This window comes from Oncorhynchus keta, chromosome 11 (assembly GCF_023373465.1).
Source record: "Oncorhynchus keta strain PuntledgeMale-10-30-2019 chromosome 11, Oket_V2, whole genome shotgun sequence".
Classification (NCBI taxonomy): Eukaryota; Metazoa; Chordata; class Actinopteri; order Salmoniformes; family Salmonidae; genus Oncorhynchus; species Oncorhynchus keta.
Window position 1 is genome coordinate 45,260,794 of NC_068431.1, and position 12,174 is coordinate 45,272,967.

Below are 12,174 nucleotides of genomic sequence, written 5' to 3' on the forward strand. Positions count from 1 at the left end.
GGAACCACCCAAAGATACATCAGAACCACCCGGGAGTCAAAGCTAGAGGGTGAAGTAAGACTGTATGGAGAATTTTGGCCTAAGGACTTGGGCTTCATCTTTCAGTAAGGATAATAGAAATGGTTCAATTCCAAATATGTTTTGTGAATATTGACAGAAACAACTTGAAATGCAAAAGGCTCCTTTTGTATTTTTCATCTAGAAACATACAGTATGACAGGTCTAAAAGTTGACTTTTGCCTTAAATGTATAGAGACGTGAGCTGAATTATGAAGAAAAAAACACAAATTGCCTGCAATCATGGGCAGTCCCTTGCTGTGTTTTTAAAACGCTGTGATACCCAGTGAAAATGGCAGGAAGACATTCCTGCTGAGATGCTTGGAGAAGCCAAGGCAGGGAGTTGGGGGAGGGATGGGAGGTGACTTAGCTAGAGTGCAGAGGAATGGGGGAGAAGACGTTTGTATTAAGTCCACCTACAGCTTTCGATTTCCAAGGTGCAGTTCTGTTCGTCGAGGGGGTACCTCCTCAAATCCATCATGCAAGCTGCTGTGGTGGTTATTCTGGAAAAGATAGAGAGCAGAGACATAGAGGGTGAGAGAAAAGGGAGAGCAGAGAGAACCGCTGTTACCTTGGTAACCTTTAAGAAATCGTAGCTTAGCCTTCACTGCACGATGTGGATCTTTAATTGAGCAATGTTAGGCAGTTGTCTTGTGTTAAAAAAAGAAAAAGGCAAGCTGGTGTTGGATACAACCTCTGAGGTCTGAGTTTTAGGAGCGAGGGATGAGAAGGGATGGGGGAAGACGAGGAAGATACATTTAGGTCCGTTTCTAATCATCTGGCTCACTGTTTGAGATCTTCCATAATAGCCGTGGTCAGTTCTTTATGAATTTTGAATGAATGAAATTGCAGAAAGTGAGGTTGTTAGGAATGTGTTCTGACTGAGGCAAGTTGATTCCAAACAGAGAGAGGTTGGAATAAGAAATTGTATGCGTCTCAGTGAGCAGCATTTTAGTGCTCATATACAGGCTTAATGACAGCCCTGATCTATGTTGTGACTGCAACCTCGCACACAACTGGAGCTGTTTGCTTCTTATTTACAGTTCTACCTATAGAAACATTATGAATGAATTCAAACTGTTAAAACGTCAAACAAAACCATAGGTACAGTTGAAGTCAGAAGTTTACATACACTTTGGTTGGAGTCATTAAAACTCGTTTTTCAACCACTCCACGAATTTCTTGTTAACAAACTATAGTTTTGTCAAGTCGGTTAGGACATCTACTTTGTGCATGACACAAGTCATTTTTACAACAATTGTTTACAGACAGATTATTTCACTTATAATTCACTGTATCACAATTCCAGTGGGTCAGAAGTTTACATACACTGAGTTGACTGTGCCTTTAAACAGTTTGGAAAATTCCAGAAAATTATGTCATGGTTTTAGAAGCTTTTGATAGGCTAATTGACATCATTTGAGTCAATTGGAGGTGTAGCTGTGGATGCATTTCAAGGCCTAACTTCAAAATCAGTGCCTTGTTGCTTGACATCATGGGAAAATCAAAAGAAATCAGCCAAGACCTCAGAAGAACAATTGTAGACCTCCACAAGTCTGGTTCATCATTGGGAGCAATTTCTAAATGCCTGAAGGTACCACGTTCATCTGTACAAATAATAGTACGCAAGTATAAACACCATGGGACCACATAGCTGTCATACCGCTCAGAAAGGAGACGCGTTGTCTCCTAGAGATGAAGGTACTTTGGTGTGAAAAGTGCAAATCAATCCCAGAACAACAGCAAAGGACCTTGTGAAGATGCTGGAGGAAACAGGTACAAAAGTATCTATATCCACAGTAAAACAAGTCATATATCCACATAGCCTGAATGGCCGCTCAGCAAGGAAGAAGCCACTGCTCCAAAACCGCCATAAAAAAGCCAGACTACGGTTTGTAGCTGCACATGGGGACAAAGATCGTACATTTGAGAAATGTCCTCTGGTCTGATTAAACAAAAATAGAACTGTTTGGCCATAATGACCATCATTATGTTTGGAGGAAAAGGGGGGAGGTTTGCAAGCCGAAGAACACCATCCCAACCGTGAAGCACGGGGGTGGCAGCATCATGTTGTGTGGGTACTTTGCTGCAGGAGGGACTGGTGCACTTCACAAAATAGATGGCTTCATGAGGAAGGAAATTTATGTGGATAAATTGAAACAACATTTCAGGACATCAGTCAGGAAGTTAAAGCTTGGTCGCAAATGGGTCTTACAAATGGATAATGACCCCAAGCATACTTCCAAAGTTGTGGCAAAATGGCTTAAGGACAACAAAGTCAAGGTATTGGAGTGGCCATCACAAAGCCCTGACCTCAATCCTATAGAAAATGTGTGAACAGAACTGAAAAAGCGTGTGTGAGCAAGGAGGGCTACCAACCTGACTCAGTTACACCAGCTCTGTCAGGAGGAATGGGCCAAAATTCACCCAATTTATTGTGGGAAGCTTGTGGAAGGCTACCCGGAATGTTTGACCCAAGTTAAACAATTTAAAGGCAATGCTACCAAATACTAATTGAGTGTATGTATACTTCTGACCCACTGGGAATGTGATGAAATAAATAAAAGCTGAAATAAGTAATTCTCTACTATTATTCTGACATTTCACGTTCTTTAAAATAATGTGGTGATCCTAACTGACAGGGAATTTTTACTAGGATTAAATGTCAGGAATTGTGAAAAACTGAGTTTCAATGTATTTAGCTAAGATGTATGTAAACTTCTGACTTCAACTGAGGAGGGGAAATTATGTGAGTGTATATATATATATTTTTTTATGTGGGTATATTGAAGCAACATGTCAGGACATCAGTCAGGAAGTTAAAGCTTGGTCGCAAATGGGTCTTCCAAATGGACAATAACCCCAAGCATACTTCCAAATTTGTGGCAAAATGGCTTAAGGACAACAAAGTCAAGGTATTGGAGTAGCCATCACAAAGCCCTGACCTCAATTCTATAGAAAATTTGTGGGCAGAACTGAAAAAGCGTGTGCGAGCAAGGAGGCCTACAAACCTGACTCAGTTACACCAGCTCTGTTAGGAGGAATGGGCCATATTTCACCCAACTTATTGTGGGAAGCTACCCAAAATGTTTGACCCAAGTTAAACAATTTAAAGGCAATGCTACCAAATACTAATTGAGTGTATGTAAACTTCTGACCCATTGGGAATGCGATGAAAGAAATAAAAGCTGAAATAAATCACTCTCTACTATTATTCTGACATTTCACATTCTTAAAATAAGGTGGTGATCCTAACTGACCTAAAACATGGCGACTTCAACTGTACATCTTTAATGCTCAATGTAAACATCTATTTCATTCAAACCCAACAGCCAACAATCAAAACGCAGAAAGTCAATTTACCAAGCTTGTTTAATTCCCTTGGGATACATTGAATCAGTTGAAAAATGAAACTAAATGTATATGCTTTAAATCTCACACTAAATTGCGATCGACTGCTATACGTATATGTTTCCGCCAGGTGTGTTTATGAGGGTGTACATTCATTATATTCCATTTCAATAAATGCAGAAAAGTAGGAAAAGTGCACTGCTTACAGATGATTAGTGTGGGAGTCTATGGCATTGAACTGAGATATTAACTAGTGCAGCACATTTTAGTAATTACATTTGTGCTGTTAAGTCATACCAGCTTGTGCCTGCTTTCAGGTTTGTGGGTGTAAATGAACTAGGGAGCTCACTGGTTTGCCTGAATGGGAAAACTAATTGAGTTTCAACTCATCACCCCTGTGTGTCAGATGCACCGTCACATTCATGGGGAGAATTTGAAAGGTAAACCATTTGTGTGTGTTAGGGGGCGGGAGAGAGTGGTGGGGAGTTTACCCTTTACAGCAGCCTATTTTACATTTGGGATGCCCAATGTAGGATACCTGAGTCCATGCTGTCTTCCAGACTGCTGGAAAATTCAGCACATTGCAAAAGATTCCCAGTATGCAGGCTAATACAAGCCAACCCAACTACTGTCGCACACATGCACAGGTACTGGTGAAGTGTATAGAGAGCAATAGGAAAACAATGTGGAGTGTTAGCAGGGCATATACAACCATGATGAAAACAGAAATCATTTTAATACAGTGAGTCACTGTTTGGGACGATATACTTTTTGACTCCCTCTACTTTGGTGCGTTAGGACATAATGCCGTAGCAAAATTATTGTGACTCTCCCCATGGCACAACACAACCTCATTATCACTCCCCTCCGGCTTTATCATAGACCAAGTACATTTCACTTCGCATTGTACATTGTTTTCCATCTCACAACTTTACTGTAAATGACTAATGTAAAGCAAAGCTGAAAAATGTTGGGGAAAGAAACAAAGCCTGTGTCCCTTTGGGCTCTGGCTGCTGTGCTACTTTGAAAGGGCCCCAGGATGCTCCTCTCCCCCCAGCAGCCCCCCAGTCCTCTGGGTGGGTCCCTGTGGGCACCTCACTGCAGACTCACTGTCTGGGATGTTTCATTGATGAAACTGGGACATTGTGGTGATGAGGGATTAGGAGGGTGGTTTGTGGCTTTTTTCTGGGGCACAGAATTCTGGATGGGAATTGAGCCTCCTTTCCAGTCAAACAAATAAGTAGAAAAAAGTGGTGCACTATATTTGTTTGTCTTGTGCAGTACAATAGTGACTGCAACATACAATAGTGACTGCATCATAAGAGTGACAGCTTAATACAATAGTGACAGCTTAATACAATAGTGATTGCTACATACAATGTTGACTGCTCCATACAATAGTGACAGCTACATACAATAGTGACTGCTACATACAATAGTGACTGCTACATACAATAATGACAGATACACACAGTAGTGACAGCTACACACATTAGTGACAGCTACATACAATAGTGACCACGACATACAATAGTGACTGCTATATACAATGGTGACCGCTACATACAATAGCGACTGCAACATACAATTGTGACAAGGACATACAATAGTGACTGCTACACACAGTAACGACTGATAAATACAATAGTGACTTCTTCATACAATAGTGACTGCTTAACACAATAGACTGCTTCATACATTAGTGACAGCTACATACAATAGTGAATGCTACAAACAATAACGACAGATGCATACAACAGTGACTGCAACATACAAATGTGACTGCTACAAACAATGGTGACTGCTACATAAAACAACAACTGCTACATACAACAGTGACTGCTACATACAGCAGTAACTGCAACATACAACAGGAACTGCTATACATACAACAGTGACTGCTACATACAACAGTGACTGCTACATACAGCAGTAACTGCTACATACAACAGTAACTGCTACATACAACAGTGACTGCAACATACAAATGTGACTGCTACAAACAATGGTGACTGCTACATACAACAGTAACTGCTACATACAACAGTGACTGCTACATACAACAGTGACTGCTACATACAACAGGAACTGATAGTTGCAATAGTAACTGATAGTTGCAATAGTAACTGCTACATACAACAGTGACTGCAACATACAAATGTGACTGCTACAAACAATGGTGACTGCTACATACAACAGTAACTGCTACATACAACAGTGACTGCTACATACAACAGTGACTGCTACATACAACAGTGACTGCTACATACAGCAGTAACTGCTACATACAACAGGAACTGATAGTTGCAATAGTAACTGCTACATACAATGGTGACTGCTACATACAATATAGACTGCTACATACAATGGTGACTGCTACATACAATAGTGACTGCTACATACAATAGTGACTGCTACATACAATAGTGACTGCTACATACAATATAGACTGCTACATACAATATAGACTGCTACATACAATATAGACTGCTACATACAATATAGACTGCTACATACAATAGTGACTGCTACATACAACAGTGACTGCTACATACAGCAGTGACTGCTACATACAACAGTGACTGCTACATACAACAGTGACTGCTACATACAACAGTGACTGCTACATACAGCAGTAACTGCTACATACAACAGGAACTGATAGTTGCAATAGTAACTGCTACATACAATGGTGACTGCTACATACAATGGTGACTGCTCCATACAATATAGACTGCTACATACAATGGTGACTGCTACATACAATAGTGACTACTACATACAATATAGACTGCTACATACAATATAGACTGCTACATACAATATAGACTGCTACATACAATAGTGACTGCTACATACAATAGTGACTGCTACATACAATAGTGACTGTTACATACAATATAGACTGCTCCATACAATAGTGACTGCTACATACAATGGTGACTGCTACATACAATAGTGACTGCTACATGCAATAGTGACTGCTACATACAATATAGACTGCTACATACAATAGTTACTGCTACATACAATGGTGACTGCTACATACAATAGTGAATGCTACATACAATAGACTGCTACATACAATATAGACTGCTACATACAATATAGACTGCTACATACAATGGTGACTGCTACATACAATAGTGACTGCTACATACAATGGTGACTGCTATAAACAACAATGACCGCTACATACAATAACGACTGCTGCACACAACAGTGATTGCTATATACAATAGTGACTGCTACATACAATGGTGACTGCTACATACAATAGTGACTGCTACATACAATAGTGACTGCTACATACAATATAGACTGCTACATACAATAGTTACTGCTACATACAATGGTGACTGCTACATACAATAGTGAATGCTACATACAATATAGACTGCTACATACAATATAGACTGCTACATACAATATAGACTTCTACATACAATGGTGACTGCTACATACAATGGTGACTGCTACATACAATAGTGACTGCTACATACAATGGTGACTGCTATAAACAACAATGACCGCTACATACAATAACGACTGCTGCACACAACAGTGATTGCCATATACAAAGGTAACCACTACATACAATAATGACTGCCACATACAAAACCGACTGCTACATACAATACAATGGTGACCGACACACACACTAGTTACAGGTAAATACAAATGTGACTGCTACCTACATTAGTGAGTGCTACATACACTGGTGAATACTACATACAATATCGACTACTACATACAACAGTGAGTGCTGCATACAACAGTGACTGCTCCGTACAATATTGACTGCTACATACAATATCGAATGCTACATAGAAGTGTCAGCTACATTCAATGATGACTGCTAAATATAAGAGTGACTTGTACATACAACAGTGACTGCTATATAAAATTATTACAGCTACATACAATAATGACTGCCAAATTCATTAGTGAGTTAAACATACACTGGTGAATGCTACATACAATATTGACTGCTACATATAATAGTGACCTCTACATACAATAGTGACCTCTACATACAATAGTGACCTCTACATACAATAGTGACTGTGACATACAATGGTGACCGCTACACAAAAGAGTGACTGCTACATACATTAGAGTACTACATACACTGGTGAATGCTACATACAATAGTGACTGCAACATACATTAGTGACTTTTACATAAAATAGTGACTGCCACATAGCATATAGACTGCTACATATAATGGTGACTGCTACATACAATAGTGACTGCTACATACAATAGTGACTGCGACATACAATAATGACTGCTACATACAATAGTGACAGCTACATACAATAGTGACCACTACATAAAATAGTGACTGCTACATACATTAGTGAGTACTACATACATTGGTGAATGCTACATACAATATCAACTGCTACATATCAAGGTGACTTCTTCATACAATAGTGAGTGCTACATACAATAGTGAGTGCTACATACAATAATGACTGCTCCATACAATAATGACTGCTCCATACAACAGTGACTGCTACATACAATAGTGTCTGCTACATACAATGTTGACTGCTCCATACAATAGTTACTGCTACATACAATAGTGACTGCTACATACAATGGTGACTGCTACACACAATGTTGACTGCTCCATACAATAGTTACTGCTACATACAATAGTGACTGCTACATACAATAGTGACTGCTACATACAATGGTGACTGCTACATACAATAGTGACTGCTACATACAATAGTGACTGCTACATACAATAGTGACCGCTACATACAATAGTGACTGCTTCATACATTAGAGTACTACATACACTGGTAAATGCTACATACAATATCAACTGCTACATATCAAGGTGACCTCTTCATCCAAAGTGACTGATACATACAATGGTGACTGCTACACACAATAATGACTGCTCCATACAATAGTTACTGCTACATACAATAGTGAGTGCTACATACAATGGTGACTGCTACATGCAATAGTGACTGCTACATGCAATAGTGACTGCTACATGCAATAGTGACTGCTACATATAAGTGACTGCTACATAAAATGGTGACTGCTACATGCATTAGTGAGTGCTACATACAATAGTGACTGCTACATACAATAGTGATCGGCTACATACAATGTTGACTGCTTCATACAATAGTGAGTGCTACATACAAAAGTGAGTGCTACATAAAATAGTGACTGCTACATACAATAGTGACTGCTACATACAATAGTGACTGCTACATAAAATAATGACTGCTACATACAATTGTGACTGCTACATAAAATGGTGACTGCTACATGCAATAGTGACTGCTACATACAAGTGACTGCTACATAAAACGGTGACTGCTACATGCATTAGTGAGTGCTACATACAATAGTGACTACTACATACAATAGTGTCTGCTACATACAATGTTGACTGCTACATACAATAATGACTGCTACATACAATAATGACTGCTACATACAATAATGACTGCTACATACAATAATGACTGCTACATACAATAATGACTGCTACATACAATAATGACTGCTACATACAATAGTGACTGCTACATACAATAGTGACTGCTTCATACAAGTGACTGCTACATAAAATGGTGACTGCTACATGCAATAATGACTGCTACATGCAATAATGACTGCTACATGCAATAATGACTGCTACATACAATAATGACTGCTACATACAATAATGACTGCTACATACAATAATGACTGCTACATGCAATAATGACTGCTACATACAATAATTACTGCTACATACAATAATGACTGCTACATACAATAATGACTGCTACATACAATAATGACTGCTACATACAATAATGACTGCTACATACAATAATGACTGCTACATACAATTGTGACTGCTACATACAATTGTGACTGCTTCATACTATGGCGACTGCTCCATACAATGGTTACTGCTACATACAATTATGACTGCTAAATACAATAGTGACTGCTGCATTCAATAGTGCTACATTCATTCTGTTGCACAGTCAAAATAATGTTGTGTCCCCGTGTCATGCCTGCTGAAAACACTCTAGGCGTATACTGTATGTTCCTTCTCATGTAAGAGAAGCTCACATGCCAATCGAATTAAGAGGAAAGTCTTCCCTTGTGAATGGTAAAGTCATAGAGGCATATTTGTTACAATCATGAATATATACCCTACAGGCAATCTAAACAGGCATGACTTTGTCCTCACTTCATCCTTCCACCTTTTCACCAACTCCCTCTGGGTAACAAGAGATGCTGTGACCAATTCCGCCCCCCCCCCTCGCTCCTTCCTCTGCACCCACAGCTGATTCCACCAAGAGACATATTAAATAAGCATTTACCAGACCATTAGTTTCCCGTCTCACTTCCAAACATCATCAAATTCTCATTAATACCCCAGTCTGTCTGACAGATCCTAAAACATCTACCCCTCGGAGACAGACACCAAGATGTCCCTGTGTTTGGTGGGGTGGACTGGGGATGAGGACCTAGTTGATATGAACAATCTCAAAGTGATTTAGTGAGGCAGTGTTAACAAAGTGTATGCTGACTGGCTGAAAAACCACCAAAGAATGGAGAAGACTGCCATTCTCTTGCAGACACTGATAATGCAATCATGTATCTCATGTCAATAAGCAAGGGCATGCGCTAAGTCCCCCATTCTGGAAAAATAACACAATCCTTTTCCAGAGGCTTACCTAAGCTATATTTCATCTTCCAGACAATAGGGACATGACAAGAGCAAAATGCCATCTCCACTGATTGTGAAGTGGAATGAGGTAATAGAGCCTCATAACAGAGCTACGCATCAGATAGCAATACAGCCATTACAGCAGCATCTGTACATTTAGCTGTAAGCTTCCTATAATTAACATTTGCAGCTGAATTTTATTTTTTTTTGCTTTGAAACATAAAAGAAATGGGACTGCCACATGTAAACAAAAGAAACAAACATCATTGGCCAATGCACATCAGCATTATTTTTTAACCCAAAGAAGGCCTCCATTCACTGGAGGCACATGATGCTAAACAAATAAAGTTAAGTCAAATTAATTTATTTAAAAGCACAAGTGCATGTGTACCATGTGTACAGTCAGGTCCAAAATGATTGGCACCCTTGATAAAGATGATAAAAAAAGACTGTATAAAATAAATAATGCAAATACTGAGATATTTTGTATGCTAAATTTTATACTAGTACAATTGCTCAGAGAACGATATTTTGTTTAGCAAGTCATATTTTTGGGGGGTAACACATTATTTGGATAGTCCATCTGGGCAATTCAATGGTAAGGGAATTTAGGTTTTGACTCAGTATTTTCCCTTTAAAATGTATGCCAAAGAAAAACCATTCATTTCAAAGTTTAGCTCTATGTACAAGGACAACTTTTAACAATTTCCACTGAACATCTTACAAAAATTAATTTAGTGGAAGAACTGTGCAGATGCAACGTTTGTTAAGGGCATTATGGAGAAATCTCCAGTCAGGTTTTCATGTGACAACGTTTTCCACAAACTCTATTAAATATCTGTTCCGAACTAAGATTCAAAGATGTGTGTCAGCTATGACATGACACATAGCTGGGTGTGTCAGCTATGACATGACAAATAGCTGGGTGTGTCAGCTATGACATGACAAATAGCTGGGTGTGTCAGCTATGACATGACAAATAGCTGGGTGTGTCAGCTATGACATAACAAATAGCTGGGTGTGTCAGCTATGACATAACACATAGCTGGGTGTGTCAGCTATGACATGACACATAGCTGGGTGTGTCAGCTATGACATGACACATAGCTGGGTGTGTCAGCTATGACATAACACATAGCTGGGTGTGTCAGCTATGACATGACACATAGCTGGGTGTGTCAGCTATGACATAACACATAGCTGGGTGTGTCAGCTATGACATAACACATAGCTGGGTGTGTCAGCTATGACATAACACATAGCTGGGTGTGTCAGCTATGACATAACACATAGCTGGGTGTGTCAGCTATGACATAACACATAGCTGGGTGTGTCAGCTATGACATGACACATAGCTGGGTGTGTCAGCTATGACATAACACATAGCTGGGTGTGTCAGCTATGACATAACACCGTGAGTTATATTTTTAAAATTTTAGTTATTGAACTACAGTAAGTGAAGTGGATTTACACCTGGTAACAGAATTAAGGGATTGGGTTTACATCCATGGGTCCCTGATATGTACTACACAGAAATGCGTAATTATGTAAATCAATGTAATTCTCTTCATTTTTTCACAAGTTTGGACATCACAGCAGATTACAGTACAGTGCAGTAAAGTAGAGTCCAGTACAGAGGGATAAATCATGTGATTCTATGTTCAGCAAAGATCTTCTGTGTATAAGTGACGCACGAGGGCAAAAAAGCATCTAACACAATTCTACGAGTAGTCTGAGGCAGACGTTAGGGTAAGGAGCGTTTTCAAGTGCAACGTTAATAACGACGGTTTTGGGAAACAGTTCAAAGATTTTAACAATGCTCCTACGACGGTTCTAACAATGAACTTAGCCTTAATATGCTTTTGGGAAACCTGGTCCAGTACTGTGCTATCCAAACTTGGGAAACCTGGTCCAGTACTGTGCTATCCAAACTTGGGAAACCTGGTCCAGTACTGTGCTATCCAAACTTGGGAAACCTGGTCCAGTACTGTGCTATCCAAACTTGGGAAACCTGGTCCAGTACTGTGCTATCCAAACTTGGGAAACCTGGTCCAGTACTG

The 12,174-nt window shown here is 39.4% G+C and overlaps 1 protein-coding gene across 3 annotated transcripts in view; it reads right to left on the reverse strand.

Moving 5' to 3' along the window:
* LOC118390330 (gamma-aminobutyric acid receptor subunit beta-4-like) overlaps positions 1–12,174 on the reverse strand; it is a 65,864-nt gene that overhangs the window by 12,314 nt on the left and 41,376 nt on the right. For all 3 annotated transcript variants that reach the window (XM_035780781.2, XM_035780782.2, XM_035780780.2), the window contains exon 5: positions 478–560. In XM_035780781.2, coding sequence (XP_035636674.1) covers positions 478–560 — 83 coding nt within the window. The remainder of the gene's footprint in view (positions 1–477; positions 561–12,174) is intronic.